The sequence below is a fragment of the Triticum aestivum genome, chromosome 5B (genome assembly GCF_018294505.1).
Source record: "Triticum aestivum cultivar Chinese Spring chromosome 5B, IWGSC CS RefSeq v2.1, whole genome shotgun sequence".
Lineage (NCBI taxonomy): Eukaryota > Viridiplantae > Streptophyta > Magnoliopsida > Poales > Poaceae > Triticum > Triticum aestivum.
Window position 1 is genome coordinate 421,193,276 of NC_057807.1, and position 22,637 is coordinate 421,215,912.

Genomic DNA, 22,637 nt, shown 5'->3' on the forward strand with positions numbered 1-22,637 from the left:
GCGGGGCCGTCCTCATCCACTTCCCGTCCCCATCTAGGCCACACTCGCTCCCCCATCGCCGGCAAGCAAACCCTAGCCACCCTAGCCGCCCAAATGGGGCTCTTCTCCGGCAGCAGCAGCAAGTCGAAGGGCAAGGCCCCGTCGTCCCCTTCCCCGCGGAGTTCACCCCGCCTCCGCCTGCGCCGGCTCGCCGACAGAGGCAGCGGGTGAACATGCCCGTGCACCAGGCGGAGTGGCACTGGCGCCACCGCGTGCCGCTGCCGTACCCCGATGTGACGCTGCCGCACGACTGGCATCTAGATCCGGAAAGGATCCCATTGCCGGCGGCGCCGCGGTCGGCTAGGGCGCATGCAGAGGAGGTGCGTCGCCAGCGGGCGCTCCTGACGCTGGAGCAGCGCCGCGACGAGGCGTACACCTTCGACTCGCCCAACTGGGTGCGCTGGTTCGCCTTCGAGCACGAGGAGGCGAGACGGTGCGGCGTGCGGGAGGTCAACCGCAGCGTGCCGTCGCCGCCGCTCGTCGTCAGGGCGGAAGACCAGGCGGCAGAGGACGCCTACCAGGCGGCCCTTGCGGCCGTCTACCAGAAGAGCGAGGAGGACGAGCGGCGCAGGGCGGAGGCGGCAGAAGAAGAGGAAGCTCGGTACGAGGCGGCCATGGCGCAGGCCATGGCCCTTTCCGCGGCCGGCGACTGCGTGGTGCAACCGGTGGCCCCGTCGTTCCCTCCCTGACGCCTCGTCAAGGCCGACCCGGAGCCGCAGATGCAGCTGGAGCTGGAGCCGGGCTCCATCGCGAGCTTCTCCTGGACAGGAGTGGTGCGTGAGTGGGTGTCCGCACCACCGGTTTGGATGGGGGCGACCCCGGCGCAGGAGGCGGCCTACCTTGAGCACTGGCGCCAGCGACGGCTGGCCGAGGAGCGGCGTCAAGGCGAGTACGAGGAGATGCTTGAGCGCAACCTCGATGAGGAGGCACGCGAGGCTGAGGAGGAGGCGCGCCAGGCCACGGTTGCACAGGCGGCGGCACAGCCCCCAGCGCCGGCACTACCCCCGCCGGAACAGCTGCACTCGGACTACGTCGTCGTCGCATGGGCCACGACGTTCCCCTGGGCCGGCCCTCCGCCGACACTCATCGACCTCACCGATCCCGAGGACGACGCCGCCGCCGCCTCCTAGGGTGCGCTGAGCAGCGCGCCGCCTCGTAGTTAGGTTGTTTTTAATTTCTTTTTAATGCTAAATGCGGACACGTGGACTCTCGCCGGCCTTCCTGGCTGGCTTTAATGTTTAATTAAGTTATTTTCAGTAGAAATATGCATGCACGGTTTTTTTGTCGGCGCCGTCAAAATGGGTCGAGCGCGCGTTGGATGCATACGCCGGCCCAAACACGGAAGCGGACGTCCGTGTCCGCTTGGTCAACGCAAACAAACAAAAAACGGACGAAATTGCCATCCGTTTGGGTCGGCCCGTTGGAGTTGCTATTAAATTATGCCCCATGAAGTTGTGAGTCCTTCTCTGCGTCCATGAGGCAGTCACCGAGTATACTGTAGTACACGAATACTCCCTCCCTTCCGGTTTATAGGGCTCAAATCTCAAATCTCATCAACCAAGGCATTTTGTGAGTGGAGGAATGTATCTCGTACATTACAAAACTACCCAATTAAACTCATGCATTAATTTGGATTAATTACAGTGCATGCATGCTTGGCCACTAGATGAGTAGGAACATTACATGCATTGGTTTGTTCCTTTTTAATTCTTGCATGCAAAGATTTAATGCGCATTGAAAACTAAAAATGAGATGAAGATGAGCCCTCTAAATTGGAAAAACAAAAAAAATGAGATAAGCTTTATAAACCGGAAAGGAGGGAGTAACAATCCAGTTAAATCATGCCCAGTCCGGCGTTTCCGGCGGCACCGGACGCCGAGATTGCGGTGCCAATCATTGCCACGTTCAGTTCAACCAATCGAAGCCTCCTGGGTCGCGTTGACACATATCCGCGCCCGCGTACAGCGTGTGCCGAGCTGCTGCTGCCTGCCTGTTCGTCCAAAGTCTTATCCGCGTGCACTATCTTCAGAGAGATTCGGCTGCTGCGCGCACGCCCTACCTTGGTCACTCGAGGTTCGTTGGGCAGTTGATGCGAGCACGTCGCCCAGAATCAAACGCCAACCCAACAATCGGATCGGACGAGCACGGAGCACGGAGCACCCCCTACACATGTGCTAGTAGTATCACAGAAAAGGAGCAAGAACAAAAATACGCAAGGCCTTGGGTGGATGGACACAAGCAAGGAACAAAACACCCACGTCCACGGACGGAGGAACACCGGACGCAACGAATCAACCCCAGCAGCCTCACCCTCACGGCAAATGGCGATTCCACGACACCCAAACAGTCCGGCGTCACGGCCACACCGGGGAGACGCCAACTGGGCGCAGATCGTGGACACTGCGTCGCACTGCAGCTAGCCCGGAACGGGTCTGAAATTGTGGGCCACCAACCAACCGAGAAATATTCCATTTTTCTAAACAGAGAGCCTCTGAAGAAACTGCCGCCCAGCCCAGGCAAAACAACCGAGAGGTCGCGACTCGCGAGCCGGCCAGCCCACAGCTGTTGTGGAGTCGTCGCCGGCTCCTCGATCCTCATTGCAGTTGCCGCCCCTACGGTTGGCGCGTTCCCCGATGGTCGCCCCGCTCTCCCGAGTCCTCGCCGTCCTCCTCGTCGGCCTCGGCCTCTGCGTCCACGGCGCCGACGCTCTTTCAGGTGGAGTTTGATTGATCACCTCAGGTTCGTGCTTCTTGCTTGTGCCTAATGAGCAATGGGCCTGATCGGCATTCGCTCGTCCGTTCACCGCAGGGTACCAGATAAACTGCGGGGCGGGCGGCGAGCGCGTGGCCGGCAACGTGACATGGGTCCCGGACGGGCCGTTCGTGCGCGCCGGCAACGCCGCCGCCGTCCCGTCCCCGCCGGGGATGCCGCCGATGCTCGCCTCGCTCCGCTACTTCCCGGACGCGTCGGCCAGGAAGCACTGCTACGTGCTCCCCGCGGCGAGGAAGGCCAAGTACCTGGTCCGCACCACGTACTACTACGGCGGGTTCGACGGCGGTGAGGCGCCGCCCGTGTTCGACCAGATCATCGAGGGCACGCGGTGGAGCGAGGTGGACACGGCGGCCGACTACGCCCGCGGCCGCGCCACCTACTTCGAGGCCGTCGTGCGCGCCACCGGCCGGCAGGTCAGCGTGTGCCTGGCCAGGAACGCGGGCACCGCGCCCACGTCCAGCCCCTTCATCTCCGCGCTCGAGGTGGTGCCGCTGGACGACTCCGTGTACAACTCCACCGACTTCTCCTCCTACGCCCTCAGCACCATCGCGCGCCACAGCTTCGGCCACGACGCCTCCGTCCTCAGGTAACGGTCACACCGACACAGGGGGGCACCATGGCCGCCATGTTTATGTGCGATCATGAATTCTTGATCACGCGAAATGCGCCATTCTGCAGCCATCCAGATGCAGGAGATCAGTTCAACCGGTACTGGGAGCCGTACAGCGACGGGAGCCCGGTGGTGGAGAGCCAGGGGAGCGTGGCGCCGGCGGCGCTCTGGAACAAGCCGCCGGAGGACGTGTTCCGGCGCGGAGTGACGGCCAGCCGCGGGGACGCCCTCGAGCTCCAGTGGCCGCCGGCGCCGCTGCCCAAGGCGAGCTACTACCTGGCGCTCTACTTCCAGGACAACCGGGCGCCGAGCCCGCTCAGCTGGAGAGTCTTCGACGTCGCCGTCAACGGCCAGGCCTTCTTCGCCGGCCTGAATGTCTCGACGGCGGGGTCGATGCTGTACGGCGCCGCATGGCCGCTCTCCGGGCAGACCAAGATCACGCTGACGCCCGCCCCGGGGTCACCGGTCGGGCCGGTGATCAACGCGGCGGAGGTTATGATGGTTGTTCCGCTCGGAGGGAGGACCCATCCTAGAGATGGTAACAAGATCCGATCAATGCAGCTGCAGCTTCCATTGCGCCATGGCTGATTCAGCCGTTCCTCACGACAACTCTGTAATAAATCATCCATGCATTTTTATCATTTTGCTGCAGTGATCGGCATGGAGGGGCTCGCGAGAGGCTTCGCCAACCCGCCGTCGGACTGGAGCGGCGATCCTTGCTTGCCCGTGGGGAACTCCTGGACCGGTGTTTCCTGCAGCCAAGGCGCACTTGCTCGAGTAACTGCTCTGTAAGTTGCAAACAGGATCAGTACGTTCTTTCCGATTTCAATCTCTCATCAGTGGACGATGACCTTCGTGCATTTGCTGCTGCAGCAACCTCACCAATTTCAGTGTTGGAGGGTCGATATCTGACCACATTGCTAATCTTACTGCGATCTCGAGCGTGTAAGATTCTTGACACAAACTCATGTCAGATCTGCATGCTAAATTATAAATGAGAAGTTAGGTTTCTGATTGGAGATAGGCTTTGTTGCAGCTGGCTTGTGGGGAACAATCTGACAGGACCAATTCCAGTTATGAGCTCCCTGCATCATTTGGCATCACTGTAAGTAGAAACATACCACTTGATGATTGCTTATGCAAAATGATTTTCTGGAGGTTCATAATTACTACTACTACTACTAGTCGACAAAATGAAGACGCTGGCTGTTCCATTTCACTAGTTAACCCGGGTTGCATTTTTGACCTGAAGGCACCTGGAGGACAACCAAGTGACAGGGCCGATTCCTCCGTCGCTGGGAGACCTTCCAAGACTTCAGGAACTGTAAGTGGCTTCAGCATGCAGTCCATGCTTTGCCAAGCCGTTGCTGCATTATCCAGCCATGATGCTGCTCAATTGACATACATTTCGCAATTGAGCTCTGTTGCAATTTCTGACATCTTGAATTCTTGTCCAACAGGTTTGTGCAGAATAACAATTTACAGGGCAGCATTCCAATCGGCCTCAACAGAACGAGCATTACATTCAAGTGAGTGATCACCAACATTGTTTTACAGCATTATCTTTAGTGAGCATTCTATTTTTGAACTTTATTACCATATAGTCATGCACTGCATAACGAATTCATGCTTTGACAGGTATACACCTGGGAATAACCTTAACCAACAATAATGTCGCAAGGGATAATGAGAAGCCATCGACAGACAACAGTATGATAATGAGGACATGCATATCTAACCGGCAGAAAATGTTGTATTATTTCCCTTTTGGTATTGCCAATGTTTTTGTTCTTTCTTGATTTTCTTTTTCTTTTTGGGAGACAAAGGTGTTACTATTGTATATGCAACTGCACACGATGAACTTCATCGCGCTTGATTCCATTTATTTATGTGTATATGTAAATATGTAATTTTGTTAGAGAGGCAATCACGAAGATAATATGCTTTGTTTTTTATCGATGTGGATGCTAGAGGCAACCTCGCTATTCGAAGAAAGTTTAAGGCCTCATTTTTTCACGATTACAAGGAAGACAGACCCAAGCAGACATAACAAAGTTCTCTACTCTGCTGCAGCTGGCATCGAAACGATCTGACGCCATGCGCATATCTTCTTACGGCACTCAACGCAGTTTTGTATAGCTCATTCGGTAGAAATTTCTTCCACGCCATAGTCCGAAACGGAATGGCCTCCTTTGTATGTACTTCCGACAGGGTGCTTGATTTTCTCAGCACATACATAGCAATTTTCCATGTCATTCTTATATCCTGGGATGTACTTACACTCAACTTCTTTTTTACGGCCACCTATGAAAAAAATAAGAGTGAATTCCATTTTTTACCTTGTAGTTGTACATTTGTGACACATATTACCCTATTTAGCGGAACTTTTATCGAAATGTCAGATTTTGGAGACTTTTAACACGGTTTTACCCCAGTTTTATATTTTGTCTGTTTATGGTCGATAGGATCGGCATGTTGCGTCATTGATTTGTAAAAAAAACTGTAAGGATCGGAGGGCATCATTGGCGATCTTGTCCAAGCTTCTCTTGTCTATCTGTTCCACTCCTTGTGGCCGTCCACATGTTTTTGGATACAGGGCGTCACCTCACACCTTACCTGATGGACACGCATCAAAAAACAAGGGTCCAAAGATTTCAAAAGGGGTATTCTAGACGAATTTAAACTCGAAGGGGTAATTAGTGTCACAAATGTATAAATATGGGGTAAAAAGTGGAATTCACTCAAAAAATAACCGCGTTAGGGTTCCAAGAAGTAAATACAAGCATTCATACCAAACATTCCATCATTGGTACTCTACATGACAGTTAGGTGAAAAAAGGGTCTCCTTCAGTCCAAAACTAGTTTGATATATTACACATACAGTCAGAAACATAATAATTAGTACTCCCTCCGTCCGGAAATGCTTGTCATCAAAATGAATAAAAGGGGATGTTGCGGAAATACTTGTCATCAAAATGAATAAAAGGGGATTTGACGGAGGGATTACAAGAACAATGCATATTCCAGAGTTTCTGGAAATAAAATAAAAAATAATGTGATGGCATCAAAGCCTGCGGATAAAAAGAAAAGGAGCTTACCAGCAGAGTTACCATCAACAATGTCGCATGCACTGACGCGATAATATCCATTGGAGGCATTGTCGTTACTATCCATTTCTGCCATCAACTCGGAAAAGAAGATTTGCTCTGACCCTGTGGCGACGTTCCTTGCCTTGAAGTTCATGTGCAAATAGGCGAAGTAGCCCTCGATGAAATCAAAAACATCGTTCAAGCGCACGTGTGTAAACTCGTAGCGATCCTGCGGATGAAAAGATTTAATTAAGTCGGAAGTCAAAATGAAGAATGCGAGCGAAAAGGACAGATATGAACAGAACATTTTCAGATAAAAAAAAAGGAAGAACGTGTAGGAACCGATAAAGCAAAACAAGAGCTTACAGGGTGACTCTTATGATAGAAAACCAAGGACATGTTGGCTCTCTTCTTGTATAGACGCCTCCAACGGGATATCCGTTCATCTGGTGTCAAAAAGAGTAGCTGACGGCCAGTAAACTCTGCTCCGGCATCACATGCACCGCCTTCCTCTGTTTCGCTCTCTCCAGCAGGTTTGACTCCTGATGTTTCCGCATCAGTTACAAGTTTGCTGCAGCCACCAATATGATGCAATTTCAATATCTGGATAAGGTAGCTAACGGTGGAAATTTGAATCAAAAGACTAAAAGTTTCTGAACTTATAATCAAATGGTGAAAATAAAATTATCCTTTTGCTTCCTAAAATACTACTAGTACTTTGAAGCACTTAGTGCTTTCACGCAACATCCATAGCATCTGGCGTCGTTAGGTTTCAGCCGCAAGTAGTAAGTTTTAATAAGTCTCTGAAAGACATAATAAGCGCATTCGACCCTGATAAAAGCTACCGAAGGGAACAGGGTGGAGCAAACGGCGCAACTTTGAAGCGATCTGTAGAGGCCGGAGGGGTAGCAGCTTACACGGAACGGCCCGCCGGCGGGGACGCATCGCGGGCACGCTTGGACTGCAGTCGGGCGCTCCTGCGCGGTTCTGCCGCTGCCAGCCGATTCATGGCGAACCGAACGCCGCGGAATCGACGGTTCGTCTTCTAGTGGAAGGGGAAGGAGGGACGAGGGTTTCGTTTTAGGAAGACCCCACGAAACAGAAACAAGTGTAGTTAATCATCGGGACGAGGGACGAGTCTATTTTAAGGCGGCCGCTAGCTTAGCCCAGATGGGATCGCCGTCTCCGGCGCCGCCGCCGCCGCCGCCCAAGTGGATTATGCTGCGCCGCGTTCCGCAAGTGTGCCATGATCTCTACGCTGACTTCTCCGTCACGCTCGCCGAGCCCCCGCGCCCCACCGAGCTCGTCGTATCCCCGCATCTCGCCCCCGATGGCGTCTCCGCCGACTGTTTCCCTTTGGTCCACGCCGCCGATCCGTCCGGAATCCTCCTCGTCTCCGCCACCTACGACCGCTGCTCCATGGCCCCTCCCTCCGCCGACAAGCAGGCGGGGGATTACACGACCAACTACTTCGCCTGGCATGCCGCCATCGACTACACCCACCGCCTCCCGCCACATGAGGACTCTGTAAAGCACACCGGCAACGTCGGCCTCGTCGTCGACAAGTACAATTTCATGGTCGCCGAGCTCCTGCCCGCCGGCGACGGCGACCGCGCCAGTCTACTCTGCTATTGGTCATATGATCGTGAATGGGTGAAGAAAACTCTCCCCTTTCCCCTCAAATGCCCTTGGTCTAGTGCCCGTACCTTCTCGCACCAAGGGAAGCTCTGGTGGTTGGATCTTTCGCAAGGTCTTCTCTGCTGCGATCCTTTTGCTAAAGAGACGGAGCTCCTCTTCGTGCCATTCCCTGATGATATAGATACACACACTCGAGGCAGAGATGTCGGCAACCGTCGCTGCGTAAATCTGAGCAATGGTGCGCTGTGGTTAGCGGAGATGACTTACCACCGCCGTGCGCTGTTCGTTAAGATGTGGAAGCTGGGCACTCAAGGGCAATGGACTCCCGATTACACAGTTAAGTTTGCGGATATCTGGGCTGACAGGAGCTACAAGGAAACTGGAATACCGAAGAAGAAGCCGGCATTGGTAGCCATCAACCCTGATGATCCCGAGGTGCTTTACTTCTCTTTGGAGGGTAATCTCCTCCAAGTTAACATGTGTGCCAAAAGAGTTGAGCTGTGTGTGGCTTTCAGGCGCCCTACCACAGATTTGAAAATAGACCAGGGGTCCTCGCAGTTTATTCTCACTTGGAATCTTCCGACATCGATAGTTTCATCATCAGGTGATACAAATGTTGTGTTTTTGCAAACTGCTCGGCATTACTTGTTACCGTTTGAGTTATTGTGTTGCTTTGCTGAATTGATTTTGTGTGCCGCAAAGTCTAGATATCATTACTCGTCTACAATGCCATCCGTTTGTACTGCCCAGATTACATGTGAAATCGAGAATGTATTAGTAGCTTGAGCTATGTCATTCTGGAGTTTGCGCCAGATAATATTGTTTGGTTTGCTGAATCGGTTATGTTTGCTGCGTAGTTTACCTATATGGATTAACACACATATACTGTGTAGCTTATGTAAGACATCATGAATGGGTTTGAAAGTTGAGTCGTGTCGCTCTGAAGTTCGACTTTACATTGTTGTGTTGAATTAATTATGTTTGCTGCATACCATGGTTCTCATTTCTCCTCTAAAATCTTGTCCATGCGTACTGTTTAGATTACACAATAAACCGAGAAAGGTTTTGACACTTTTGAGTTGTGTGGTTCTGGAGTTTCTGTCGTATATCATTCTGTAGCTTTGCTGAATCGATAGTGTTTGCTGCATAGAGTATATATATATATATTGCTTTAATCATCTAGATTCTAGTTGATGTATGTGTTTACCACTTGGATTACACAAGACATTTAAAGCTGATTTGTTTTTACATGACAAATTGAGAAAGGAGCTGTGTTCATATCTTTTCATTTTCAGTAGGACGAAAGCAAGAAGAGCGGTCATCGAGGGATTCAGCTTTTGATATGATTGCAGATTCGTTCACCAATGCATGCGCTAGTGTGCTTGATGATATGGAATTTAATCAGCTGGCTATGACTGCAATTGAATACCTTAACCAGAGCCGAAAGGAAGAGGTAATTGTGCCCTAACTTATTTGATGCTAAAGATGACACATTGGATTTGTTATTGACATTTGCTATTTTATAGAAGGTCAAGTTCAGATTGTCTGAGCGTCTCTGCCAATGTTATTTTGACGAGGAGGAGGCTAGTACTTCCCACAGAAAGCAATATATCCATATGAACTTCTATGTTCACACGGAGTCTGAAAGGCTTCCGCAGCTTGTGTTTGCGGAGTTTGTCGAAGCTAATAGGAACGATGATTGTTCCTGGGATTTGTTGTCATGCAAAACTATAACCAAGAACAGTCCTGGTACATTTTATTTCCTCTCAATAGTTGTTCTAATTTTGGATTAATCCTTGTTCACCTATTGATAGAAGGGAGTTATTTTGAGATACACATAGTCAATAATTGTGAAATCTGAACTTCTCCTAAGATCTTTCTTGGTATTAGGATTGCACACGTGATACTGGTAGATGTAGATATATCTAAAAAAGTACTTCCTCTATAAACTTTTATAAGACATTTTAGATCACTACTTATAAAAGTTTACAGAGGGAGCACTTTCCTAATATTAAAGATTTATCGAGTTTATTAATATATTGCAACAACAACAGTGCAGTACTTTGTTGAACCAGGCTAGTTAAGATGAACATATGGTTCATTACTTGGTTGAACTTGGTTACATCAGAATATTAGATGAACTAGATGCTGAGCTATGCATCCTTTGTTCACTATTATGTGCCTTATAACTAGAAATCAACCTAGTACTTTATTCCAATTTAATGTTACTACTGAGCCCTACAAGCTGTAGCCCTCAAGCTTCTAATGGTGTACTAATAGACAAGACTAAGAGTTAATGACAGTAGTTCTTTCTAGGAGTAAATGGCAAGCAGTTTTATGTATTTTGATGTGTTAGGTGTTGAGGCCTTGTGCCTATCGTGACCAAATTGTGCGGCGATTAGTGTTCCATTTTTTAGCGGCAGTAATTATGTACCACAATCTTGCAGAAATTTTCACTTTGCCAGAAAATTGTTCAAATACTGAGACATGCTATTAAAGAGCAACGCACTAAGAGCATGCGTATTCTCAAGTATTGATGCGACTTACTCCAGTGCTACAAAAGTCTTGTTGTTTTGGACATTGAAATGTTCACCAATATGGATCTTCGACCATTACCTTCTCTATTCATTTATTACTAAAGTTACAGAAAATATGATGACATGAAAGTACTTTGACAAACCTATTACTTGGTTTCACAATATTTATCCCAAATGCATATCTAGGAGGTACCGAACTAAAAAATGATTTGATATAATCCAACCATACTTGCTCTCACTGATAAATTAGTCGTTCTCTATTTAAATAGAATCAAGTATGGTAAGATTCCATCAAATATTAATTGACTCCATCTTGTAGTTACGAGCAGGGGTTTGCTGCTGTGAAACGGGGGGAGTAGTACCATCTTCATATAAAGCATATAAATAGATTTACATATATTAGTGGTTGACGGTGTCACGACCCAGGGTGCCTCAAGATCCTAGAAGTTAGTTCACCAGACTGCTCAGGAGCCCTAGGCCGCTATACGGCTTGGCCATCAGCCTGACTTGGGAGGCCTGGAGAAGGAAGGAACCGACTTCCTTGCTGTGCAAGACAAGGAGGCCAAACATCCTTCAACCACCTTAGAACCGACTAGACTCTTTAACCCTAGGCCCCTGGCATCCTTTATAATCTCATGCTTGGGCTAATCGATACCATCATTATACCTATGATCCCTGATATTTGTATTGTCCTCTGTACCCTCATCCAATCAATACAATAAGAGCAGGAGTAGGGTTTTACCTCCATAGCGTGAGGGCCTGAACCTGGGTAAATTATCCCCTATTCCTTCTCTGGGCTTTCCAGCTAGTTGCAGGACCCTATCGAGGGGCCTCCCGGAATTCACACCAACAATGGCGCGCCAGACACGGGTCGTGCTTGCTGGAACTGAGATCTAGATGGATCTGACATCAATCGTGCCGCCTTCTCTATTGGGCAGATGTTTGCTTTCGGGCGATGAACTGCATCACCAACTCGGCGGAGCAGATTGAGCCATTGACACCTACAAGCCAGGCCAGATTCTCCTCTTCGGGGGCCTGGAATTCATCACCGACTCGCGCGGCAAGCTTCGCCTCTGTGGCCAGTCGCCTTGTTGAGCACATGAGTCAGGAATTGAAGTTCCTCAGGGAGATTCTTCGTCTTTCTGCGCAGCCCAGAGTGATCTGTCCTAGAAGAACCTGGTCAATCTTGGGTACAATCAGTTTCCCTGGTGTACTCATACATCAGTTAAGCCCGGGCCTTGATGGCTAGATCCGCGTGTCCAAGTAGGCCATCATCACATCTGCCATCATCAGACCAGTAAAATCTATGGGGACGTTTGGCCAGTAAAACCCGCCCTCTTGCCATTTCCTATTGGAAGTGGGCAGGGGGCACTTGATGTACCCGGATCTGTATCGCTTCGTGATGGCGGCTCTGCCGCACTCATAGCTCTCGCCATCGTTGGTCTGGAGCTTGACCTGGAAATACCAGCGCTAAAGCCCGAATGCGGCTGGATTGTTGGGAAACACTCACACACCATTATGAAACATACAATGTCTAGAATCCCATTTGGCGTTAGGCGATGAAGTTGGAGCTAGTAGAAGTAGCGGAGGCCACAAAAAATATTGTGGCAGCGACAAACCTCGCACGAGGAAGGACACATACAAGATCCACTCTGCTTCACGCGCCGTCAGAGAGACCTTCGCCATGCCATTAATCGCTTCATCGGCGACCTCCAGACAACGTGGTCCCGCAGCAGCAAATAGACCTACACCCCTGCCCGACGAGGCTGTTGAGCTGAGGTGGGGATGTTGTTGATGCCATCCACTCCCCCTTCGTATCCAAGGGGGTGGTGATTTTTCCCTTGTCGCCGCCGCTGCCCTTGCTCGAAGTGTTGCCCTTCATTTTGTTGTCACCCCGACCCTTGGTCGATTGGGGGCCATTGGTAGGTGGCGGCGTGGAGTGGTGGAGAAAGGTAGGAGCTTGAGCTCAGAGGCATGGAAATGGAAGCTTGGGCTAAAGGAATGACGGGGGTGAAGAAATGGGAGAGGTGTGGCATGGCTGGGTGCGGATCTCCCTATAAAGCCCCGATGGGAGGCTAAATGTCGTTGTTAATGTCGTGACACGCGGCCACAATCTTCTGCCATATCCCTACTAGGCACGGGAATTGAGGCGCTCCTTAAATGGCACCTGAGCCCGAGGAGCCATATCCCTACTAGGCACGGGAACAGCATAGGCTTTGTTGCAGCTGGCTTGTGGGGAACAATCTGACAGGACCAATTCCAGTTATGAGCTCCCTGCATCATTTGGCATCACTGTAAGTAGAAACATACCACTTGATGATTGCTTATGCAAAATGATTTTCTGGAGGTTCATAATTACTACTACTACTACTAGTCGACAAAATGAAGACGCTGGCTGTTCCATTTCACTAGTTAACCCGGGTTTGCATTTTTGACCTGAAGGCACCTGGAGGACAACCAAGTGACAGGGCCGATTCCTCCGTCGCTAGGAGACCTTCCAAGACTTCAGGAACTGTAAGTGGCTTCAGCATGCAGTCCATGCTTTGCCAAGCCGTTGCTGCATTATCCAGCCATGATGCTGCTCAATTGACATACATTTCGCAATTGAGCTCTGTTGCAATTTCTGACATCTTGAATTCTTGTCCAACAGGTTTGTGCAGAATAACAATTTACAGGGCAGCATTCCAATCGGCCTCAACAGAACGAGCATTACATTCAAGTGAGTGATCACCAACATTGTTTTACAGCATTATCTTTAGTGAGCATTCTATTTTTGAACTTTATTACCATATAGTCATGCACTGCATAACGAATTCATGCTTTGACAGGTATACACCTGGGAATAACCTTAACCAACAATAATGTCGCAAGGGATAATGAGAAGCCATCGACAGACAACAGTATGATAATGAGGACATGCATATCTAACCGGCAGAAAATGTTGTATTATTTCCCTTTTGGTATTGCCAATGTTTTTGTTCTTTCTTGATTTTCTTTTTCTTTTTGGGAGACAAAGGTGTTACTATTGTATATGCAACTGCACACGATGAACTTCATCGCGCTTGATTCCATTTATTTATGTGTATATGTAAATATGTAATTTTGTTAGAGAGGCAATCACGAAGATAATATGCTTTGTTTTTATCGATGTGGATGCTAGAGGCAACCTCGCTATTCGAAGAAAGTTTAAGGCCTCATTTTTTCACGATTACAAGGAAGACAGACCCAAGCAGACATAACAAAGTTCTCTACTCTGCTGCAGCTGGCATCGAAACGATCTGACGCCATGCGCATATCTTCTTACGGCACTCAACGCAGTTTTGTATAGCTCATTCGGTAGAAATTTCTTCCACGCCATAGTCCGAAACGGAATGGCCTCCTTTGTATGTACTTCCGACAGGGTGCTTGATTTTCTCAGCACATACATAGCAATTTTCCATGTCATTCTTATATCCTGGGATGTACTTACACTCAACTTCTTTTTTACGGCCACCTATGAAAAAAATAAGAGTGAATTCCATTTTTTACCTTGTAGTTGTACATTTGTGACACATATTACCCTATTTAGCGGAACTTTTATCGAAATGTCAGATTTTGGAGACTTTTAACACGGTTTTACCCCAGTTTTATATTTTGTCTGTTTATGGTCGATAGGATCGGCATGTTGCGTCATTGATTTGTAAAAAAAACTGTAAGGATCGGAGGGCATCATTGGCGATCTTGTCCAAGCTTCTCTTGTCTATCTGTTCCACTCCTTGTGGCCGTCCACATGTTTTTGGATACAGGGCGTCACCTCACACCTTACCTGATGGACACGCATCAAAAAACAAGGGTCCAAAGATTTCAAAAGGGGTATTCTAGACGAATTTAAACTCGAAGGGGTAATTAGTGTCACAAATGTATAAATATGGGGTAAAAAAGTGGAATTCACTCAAAAAATAACCGCGTTAGGGTTCCAAGAAGTAAATACAAGCATTCATACCAAACATTCCATCATTGGTACTCTACATGACAGTTAGGTGAAAAAAGGGTCTCCTTCAGTCCAAAACTAGTTTGATATATTACACATACAGTCAGAAACATAATAATTAGTACTCCCTCCGTCCGGAAATGCTTGTCATCAAAATGAATAAAAGGGGATGTTGCGGAAATACTTGTCATCAAAATGAATAAAAGGGGATTTGACGGAGGGATTACAAGAACAATGCATATTCCAGAGTTTCTGGAAATAAAATAAAAAATAATGTGATGGCATCAAAGCCTGCGGATAAAAAGAAAAGGAGCTTACCAGCAGAGTTACCATCAACAATGTCGCATGCACTGACGCGATAATATCCATTGGAGGCATTGTCGTTATTATCCATTTCTGCCATCAACTCGGAAAAGAAGATTTGCTCTGACCCTGTGGCGACGTTCCTTGCCTTGAAGTTCATGTGCAAATAGGCGAAGTAGCCCTCGATGAAATCAAAAACATCGTTCAAGCGCACGTGTGTAAACTCGTAGCGATCCTGCGGATGAACAGATTTAATTAAGTCGGAAGTCAAAATGAAGAATGCGAGCGAAAAGGACAGATATGAACAGAACATTTTCAGATAAAAAAAAGGAAGAACGTGTAGGAACCGATAAAGCAAAACAAGAGCTTACAGGGTGACTCTTATGATAGAAAACCAAGGACATGTTGGCTCTCTTCTTGTATAGACGCCTCCAACGGGATATCCGTTCATCTGGTGTCAAAAAGAGTAGCTGACGGCCAGTAAACTCTGCTCCGGCATCACATGCACCGCCTTCCTCTGTTTCGCTCTCTCCAGCAGGTTTGACTCCTGATGTTTCCGCATCAGTTACAAGTTTGCTGCAGCCACCAATATGATGCAATTTCAATATCTGGATAAGGTAGCTAACGGTGGAAATTTGAATCAAAAGACTAAAAGTTTCTGAACTTATAATCAAATGGTGAAAATAAAATTATCCTTTTGCTTCCTAAAATACTACTAGTACTTTGAAGCACTTAGTGCTTTCACGCAACATCCATAGCATCTGGCGTCGTTAGGTTTCAGCCGCAAGTAGTAAGTTTTAATAAGTCTCTGAAAGACATAATAAGCGCATTCGACCCTGATAAAGCTACCGAAGGGAACAGGGTGGAGCAAACGGCGCAACTTTGAAGCGATCTGTAGAGGCCGGAGGGGTAGCAGCTTACACGGAACGGCCCGCCGGCGGGGACGCATCGCGGGCACGCTTGGACTGCAGTCGGGCGCTCCTGCGCGGTTCTGCCGCTGCCAGCCGATTCATGGCGAACCGAACGCCGCGGAATCGACGGTTCGTCTTCTAGTGGAAGGGGAAGGAGGGACGAGGGTTTCGTTTTAGGAAGACCCCACGAAACAGAAACAAGTGTAGTTAATCATCGGGACGAGGGACGAGTCTATTTTAAGGCGGCCGCTAGCTTAGCCCAGATGGGATCGCCGTCTCCGGCGCCGCCGCCGCCGCCGCCCAAGTGGATTATGCTGCGCCGCGTTCCGCAAGTGTGCCATGATCTCTACGCTGACTTCTCCGTCACGCTCGCCGAGCCCCCGCGCCCCACCGAGCTCGTCGTATCCCCGCATCTCGCCCCCGATGGCGTCTCCGCCGACTGTTTCCCTTTGGTCCACGCCGCCGATCCGTCCGGAATCCTCCTCGTCTCCGCCACCTACGACCGCTGCTCCATGGCCCCTCCCTCCGCCGACAAGCAGGCGGGGGATTACACGACCAACTACTTCGCCTGGCATGCCGCCATCGACTACACCCACCGCCTCCCGCCACATGAGGACTCTGTAAAGCACACCGGCAACGTCGGCGTCGTCGTCGACAAGTACAATTTCATGGTCGCCGAGCTCCTGCCCGCCGGCGACGGCGACCGCGCCAGTCTACTCTGCTATTGGTCATATGATCGTGAATGGGTGAAGAAAACTCTCCCCTTTCCCCTCAAATGCCCTTGGTCTAGTGCCCGTACCTTCTCGCACCAAGGGAAGCTCTGGTGGTTGGATCTTTCGCAAGGTCTTCTCTGCTGCGATCCTTTTGCTAAAGAGACGGAGCTCCTCTTCGTGCCATTCCCTGATGATATAGATACACACACTCGAGGCAGAGATGTCGGCAACCGTCGCTGCGTAAATCTGAGCAATGGTGCGCTGTGGTTAGCGGAGATGACTTACCACCGCCGTGCGCTGTTCGTTAAGATGTGGAAGCTGGGCACTCAAGGGCAATGGACTCCCGATTACACAGTTAAGTTTGCGGATATCTGGGCTGACAGGAGCTACAAGGAAACTGGAATACCGAAGAAGAAGCCGGCATTGGTAGCCATCAACCCTGATGATCCCGAGGTGCTTTACTTCTCTTTGGAGGGTAATCTCCTCCAAGTTAACATGTGTGCCAAAAGAGTTGAGCTGTGTGTGGCTTTCAGGCGCCCTACCACAGATTTGAAAATAGACCAGGGGTCCTCGCAGTTTATTCTCACTTGGAATCTTCCGACATCGATAGTTTCATCATCAGGTGATACAAATGTTGTGTTTTTGCAAACTGCTCGGCATTACTTGTTACCGTTTGAGTTATTGTGTTGCTTTGCTGAATTGATTTTGTGTGCCGCAAAGTCTAGATATCATTACTCGTCTACAATGCCATCCGTTTGTACTGCCCAGATTACATGTGAAATCGAGAATGTATTAGTAGCTTGAGCTATGTCATTCTGGAGTTTGCGCCAGATAATATTGTTTGGTTTGCTGAATCGGTTATGTTTGCTGCGTAGTTTACCTATATGGATTAACACACATATACTGTGTAGCTTATGTAAGACATCATGAATGGGTTTGAAAGTTGAGTCGTGTCGCTCTGAAGTTCGACTTTACATTGTTGTGTTGAATTAATTATGTTTGCTGCATACCATGGTTCTCATTTCTCCTCTAAAATCTTGTCCATGCGTACTGTTTAGATTACACAATAAACCGAGAAAGGTTTTGACACTTTTGAGTTGTGTGGTTCTGGAGTTTCTGTCGTATATCATTCTGTAGCTTTGCTGAATCGATAGTGTTTGCTGCATAGAGTATATATATATATTGCTTTAATCATCTAGATTCTAGTTGATGTATGTGTTTACCACTTGGATTACACAAGACATTTAAAGCTGATTTGTTTTTACATGACAAATTGAGAAAGGAGCTGTGTTCATATCTTTTCATTTTCAGTAGGACGAAAGCAAGAAGAGCGGTCATCGAGGGATTCAGCTTTTGATATGATTGCAGATTCGTTCACCAATGCATGCGCTAGTGTGCTTGATGATATGGAATTTAATCAGCTGGCTATGACTGCAATTGAATACCTTAACCAGAGCCGAAAGGAAGAGGTAATTGTGCCCTAACTTATTTGATGCTAAAGATGACACATTGGATTTGTTATTGACATTTGCTATTTTATAGAAGGTCAAGTTCAGATTGTCTGAGCGTCTCTGCCAATGTTATTTTGACGAGGAGGAGGCTAGTACTTCCCACAGAAAGCAATATATCCATATGAACTTCTATGTTCACACGGAGTCTGAAAGGCTTCCGCAGCTTGTGTTTGCGGAGTTTGTCGAAGCTAATAGGAACGATGATTGTTCCTGGGATTTGTTGTCATGCAAAACTATAACCAAGAACAGTCCTGGTACATTTTATTTCCTCTCAATAGTTGTTCTAATTTTGGATTAATCCTTGTTCACCTATTGATAGAAGGGAGTTATTTTGAGATACACATAGTCAATAATTGTGAAATCTGAACTTCTCCTAAGATCTTTCTTGGTATTAGGATTGCACACGTGATACTGGTAGATGTAGATATATCTAAAAAAGTACTTCCTCTATAAACTTTTATAAGACATTTTAGATCACTACTTATAAAAGTTTACAGAGGGAGCACTTTCCTAATATTAAAGATTTATCGAGTTTATTAATATATTGCAACAACAACAGTGCAGTACTTTGTTGAACCAGGCTAGTTAAGATGAACATATGGTTCATTACTTGGTTGAACTTGGTTACATCAGAATATTAGATGAACTAGATGCTGAGCTATGCATCCTTTGTTCACTATTATGTGCCTTATAACTAGAAATCAACCTAGTACTTTATTCCAATTTAATGTTACTACTGAGCCCTACAAGCTGTAGCCCTCAAGCTTCTAATGGTGTACTAATAGACAAGACTAAGAGTTAATGACAGTAGTTCTTTCTAGGAGTAAATGGCAAGCAGTTTTATGTATTTTGATGTGTTAGGTGTTGAGGCCTTGTGCCTATCGTGACCAAATTGTGCGGCGATTAGTGTTCATTTTTTAGCGGCAGTAATTATGTACCACAATCTTGCAGAAATTTTCACTTTGCCAGAAAATTGTTCAAATACTGAGACATGCTATTAAAGAGCAACGCACTAAGAGCATGCGTATTCTCAAGTATTGATGCGACTTACTCCAGTGCTACAAAAGTCTTGTTGTTTTGGACATTGAAATGTTCACCAATATGGATCTTCGACCATTACCTTCTCTATTCATTTATTACTAAAGTTACAGAAAATATGATGACATGAAAGTACTTTGACAAACCTATTACTTGGTTTCACAATATTTATCCCAAATGCATATCTAGGAGGTACCGAACTAAAAAATGATTTGATATAATCCAACCATACTTGCTCTCACTGATAAATTAGTCGTTCTCTATTTAAATAGAATCAAGTATGGTAAGATTCCATCAAATATTAATTGACTCCATCTTGTAGTTACGAGCAGGGGTTTGCTGCTGTGAAACGGGGGGAGTAGTACCATCTTCATATAAAGCATATAAATAGATTTACATATATTAGTGGTTGACGGTGTCACGACCCAGGGTGCCTCAAGATCCTAGAAGTTAGTTCACCAGACTGCTCAGGAGCCCTAGGCCGCTATACGGCTTGGCCATCAGCCTGACTTGGGAGGCCTGGAGAAGGAAGGAACCGACTTCCTTGCTGTGCAAGACAAGGAGGCCAAACATCCTTCAACCACCTTAGAACCGACTAGACTCTTTAACCCTAGGCCCCTGGCATCCTTTATAATCTCATGCTTGGGCTAATCGATACCATCATTATACCTATGATCCCTGATATTTGTATTGTCCTCTGTACCCTCATCCAATCAATACAATAAGAGCAGGAGTAGGGTTTTACCTCCATAGCGTGAGGGCCTGAACCTGGGTAAATTATCCCCTATTCCTTCTCTGGGCTTTCCAGCTAGTTGCAGGACCCTATCGAGGGGCCTCCCGGAATTCACACCAACAATGGCGCGCCAGACACGGGTCGTGCTTGCTGGAACTGAGATCTAGATGGATCTGACATCAATCGTGCCGCCTTCTCTATTGGGCAGATGTTTGCTTTCGGGCGATGAACTGCATCACCAACTCGGCGGAGCAGATTGAGCCATTGACACCTACAAGCCAGGCCAGATTCTCCTCTTCGGGGGCCTGGAATTCATCGCCGACTCGCGCGGCAAGCTTCGCCTCTGTGGCCAGTCGCCTTGTTGAGCACATGAGTCAGGAATTGAAGTTCCTCAGGGAGATTCTTCGTCTTTCTGCGCAGCCCAGAGTGATCTGTCCTAGAAGAACCTGGTCAATCTTTGGGTACAATCAGTTTCCCTGGTGTACTCATACATCAGTTAAGCCCGGGCCTTGATGGCTAGATCCGCGTGTCCAAGTAGGCCATCATCACATCTGCCATCATCAGACCAGTAAAATCTATGGGGACGTTTGGCCAGTAAAACCCGCCCTCTTGCCATTTCCTATTGGAAGTGGGCAGGGGGCACTTGATGTACCCGGATCTGTATCGCTTCGTGATGGCGGCTCTGCCGCACTCATAGCTCTCGCCATCGTTGGTCTGGAGCTTGACCTGGAAATACCAGCGCTAAAGCCCGAATGCGGCTGGATTGTTGGGAAACACTCACACACCATTATGAAACATACAATGTCTAGAATCCCATTTGGCGTTAGGCGATGAAGTTGGAGCTAGTAGAAGTAGCGGAGGCCACAAAAAATATTGTGGCAGCGACAAACCTCGCACGAGGAAGGACACATACAAGATCCACTCTGCTTCACGCGCCGTCAGAGAGACCTTCGCCATGCCATTAATCGCTTCATCGGCGACCTCCAGACAACGTGGTCCCGCAGCAGCAAATAGACCTACACCCCTGCCCGACGAGGCTGTTGAGCTGAGGTGGGGATGTTGTTGATGCCATCCACTCCCCCTTCGTATCCAAGGGGGTGGTGATTTTTCCCTTGTCGCCGCCGCTGCCCTTGCTCGAAGTGTTGCCCTTCATTTTGTTGTCACCCCGACCCTTGGTCGATTGGGGGCCATTGGTAGGTGGCGGCGTGGAGTGGTGGAGAAAGGTAGGAGCTTGAGCTCAGAGGCATGGAAATGGAAGCTTGGGCTAAAGGAATGACGGGGGTGAAGAAATGGGAGAGGTGTGGCATGGCTGGGTGCGGATCTCCCTATAAAGCCCCGATGGGAGGCTAAATGTCGTTGTTAATGTCGTGACACGCGGCCACAATCTTCTGCCATATCCCTACTAGGCACGGGAATTGAGGCGCTCCTTAAATGGCACCTGAGCCCGAGGAGCCATATCCCTACTAGGCACGGGAACAGCATAGGCTTTGTTGCAGCTGGCTTGTGGGGAACAATCTGACAGGACCAATTCCAGTTATGAGCTCCCTGCATCATTTGGCATCACTGTAAGTAGAAACATACCACTTGATGATTGCTTATGCAAAATGATTTTCTGGAGGTTCATAATTACTACTACTACTACTAGTCGACAAAATGAAGACGCTGGCTGTTCCATTTCACTAGTTAACCCGGGTTGCATTTTTGACCTGAAGGCACCTGGAGGACAACCAAGTGACAGGGCCGATTCCTCCGTCGCTGGGAGACCTTCCAAGACTTCAGGAACTGTAAGTGGCTTCAGCATGCAGTCCATGCTTTGCCAAGCCGTTGCTGCATTATCCAGCCATGATGCTGCTCAATTGACATACATTTCGCAATTGAGCTCTGTTGCAATTTCTGACATCTTGAATTCTTGTCCAACAGGTTTGTGCAGAATAACAATTTACAGGGCAGCATTCCAATCGGCCTCAACAGAACGAGCATTACATTCAAGTGAGTGATCACCAACATTGTTTTACAGCATTATCTTTAGTGAGCATTCTATTTTTGAACTTTATTACCATATAGTCATGCACTGCATAACGAATTCATGCTTTGACAGGTATACACCTGGGAATAACCTTAACCAACAATAATGTCGCAAGGGATAATGAGAAGCCATCGACAGACAACAGTATGATAATGAGGACATGCATATCTAACCGGCAGAAAATGTTGTATTATTTCCCTTTTGGTATTGCCAATGTTTTTGTTCTTTCTTGATTTTCTTTTTCTTTTTGGGAGACAAAGGTGTTACTATTGTATATGCAACTGCACACGATGAACTTCATCGCGCTTGATTCCATTTATTTATGTGTATATGTAAATATGTAATTTTGTTAGAGAGGCAATCACGAAGATAATATGCTTTGTTTTTTATCGATGTGGATGCTAGAGGCAACCTCGCTATTCGAAGAAAGTTTAAGGCCTCATTTTTTCACGATTACAAGGAAGACAGACCCAAGCAGACATAACAAAGTTCTCTACTCTGCTGCAGCTGGCATCGAAACGATCTGACGCCATGCGCATATCTTCTTACGGCACTCAACGCAGTTTTGTATAGCTCATTCGGTAGAAATTTCTTCCACGCCATAGTCCGAAACGGAATGGCCTCCTTTGTATGTACTTCCGACAGGGTGCTTGATTTTCTCAGCACATACATAGCAATTTTCCATGTCATTCTTATATCCTGGGATGTACTTACACTCAACTTCTTTTTTACGGCCACCTATGAAAA

The 22,637-nt window shown here is 47.9% G+C and overlaps 5 protein-coding genes across 8 annotated transcripts; 3 read left to right on the forward strand and 2 right to left on the reverse strand.

Moving 5' to 3' along the window:
- Positions 1 to 2,472: 2,472 nt before the first annotated feature.
- LOC123112205 (probable LRR receptor-like serine/threonine-protein kinase At1g67720) lies at positions 2,473 to 5,861 on the forward strand. Its single transcript, XM_044533136.1, has 9 exons — positions 2,473 to 2,754; positions 2,848 to 3,397; positions 3,490 to 3,959; positions 4,074 to 4,209; positions 4,295 to 4,366; positions 4,458 to 4,526; positions 4,674 to 4,745; positions 4,882 to 4,950; positions 5,060 to 5,861. Exons 1-9 carry the CDS (start codon positions 2,673 to 2,675, stop codon positions 5,091 to 5,093), a joined length of 1,554 nt encoding a protein of 517 aa, XP_044389071.1. The 5' UTR covers positions 2,473 to 2,672; the 3' UTR covers positions 5,094 to 5,861.
- A 408-nt stretch (positions 5,862 to 6,269) lies between these two features.
- On the reverse strand, positions 6,270 to 7,571 carry LOC123112208 (uncharacterized). Its single transcript, XM_044533140.1, has 3 exons — positions 7,428 to 7,571; positions 6,877 to 7,081; positions 6,270 to 6,739 (listed from the first exon to the last, which is right to left on the reverse strand). Exons 1-3 carry the CDS (start codon positions 7,517 to 7,519, stop codon positions 6,425 to 6,427), a joined length of 612 nt encoding a protein of 203 aa, XP_044389075.1. The 5' UTR covers positions 7,520 to 7,571; the 3' UTR covers positions 6,270 to 6,424.
- On the forward strand, positions 7,352 to 13,829 carry LOC123112206 (uncharacterized). Of its 3 annotated transcripts, XM_044533139.1 has the most exons (6): positions 7,353 to 8,752; positions 9,444 to 9,601; positions 9,675 to 9,897; positions 13,128 to 13,199; positions 13,336 to 13,404; positions 13,514 to 13,829. In XM_044533139.1, exons 1-4 carry the CDS (start codon positions 7,681 to 7,683, stop codon positions 13,148 to 13,150), a joined length of 1,476 nt encoding a protein of 491 aa, XP_044389074.1. In that variant the 5' UTR covers positions 7,353 to 7,680; the 3' UTR covers positions 13,151 to 13,199; positions 13,336 to 13,404; positions 13,514 to 13,829. The 3 variants fall into 3 exon arrangements, with proteins under 3 accessions (XP_044389073.1, XP_044389074.1, XP_044389072.1); XM_044533138.1 differs by lacking the exons at positions 13,128 to 13,199; positions 13,336 to 13,404; positions 13,514 to 13,829 and having other exon boundaries at positions 7,352 to 8,752; positions 9,447 to 9,601; positions 9,675 to 11,830; XM_044533137.1 differs by lacking the exons at positions 13,128 to 13,199; positions 13,336 to 13,404; positions 13,514 to 13,829 and having other exon boundaries at positions 9,675 to 11,830.
- An 894-nt stretch (positions 13,830 to 14,723) lies between these two features.
- LOC123112210 (uncharacterized) lies at positions 14,724 to 16,023 on the reverse strand. Its single transcript, XM_044533143.1, has 3 exons — positions 15,880 to 16,023; positions 15,330 to 15,534; positions 14,724 to 15,193 (listed from the first exon to the last, which is right to left on the reverse strand). The coding sequence occupies exons 1-3, from the start codon at positions 15,969 to 15,971 to the stop codon at positions 14,879 to 14,881; spliced, it is 612 nt and encodes a 203-aa protein (XP_044389078.1). The 5' UTR covers positions 15,972 to 16,023; the 3' UTR covers positions 14,724 to 14,878.
- Positions 15,815 to 22,279, forward strand: LOC123112209 (uncharacterized). Of its 2 annotated transcripts, none has more exons than XM_044533141.1 (6): positions 15,815 to 17,204; positions 17,894 to 18,051; positions 18,125 to 18,347; positions 21,577 to 21,648; positions 21,785 to 21,853; positions 21,963 to 22,279. In XM_044533141.1, the coding sequence occupies exons 1-4, from the start codon at positions 16,133 to 16,135 to the stop codon at positions 21,597 to 21,599; spliced, it is 1,476 nt and encodes a 491-aa protein (XP_044389076.1). In that variant the 5' UTR covers positions 15,815 to 16,132; the 3' UTR covers positions 21,600 to 21,648; positions 21,785 to 21,853; positions 21,963 to 22,279. The 2 variants fall into 2 exon arrangements, with proteins under 2 accessions (XP_044389076.1, XP_044389077.1); XM_044533142.1 differs by having other exon boundaries at positions 17,897 to 18,051.
- Positions 22,280 to 22,637: the final 358 nt, after the last annotated feature.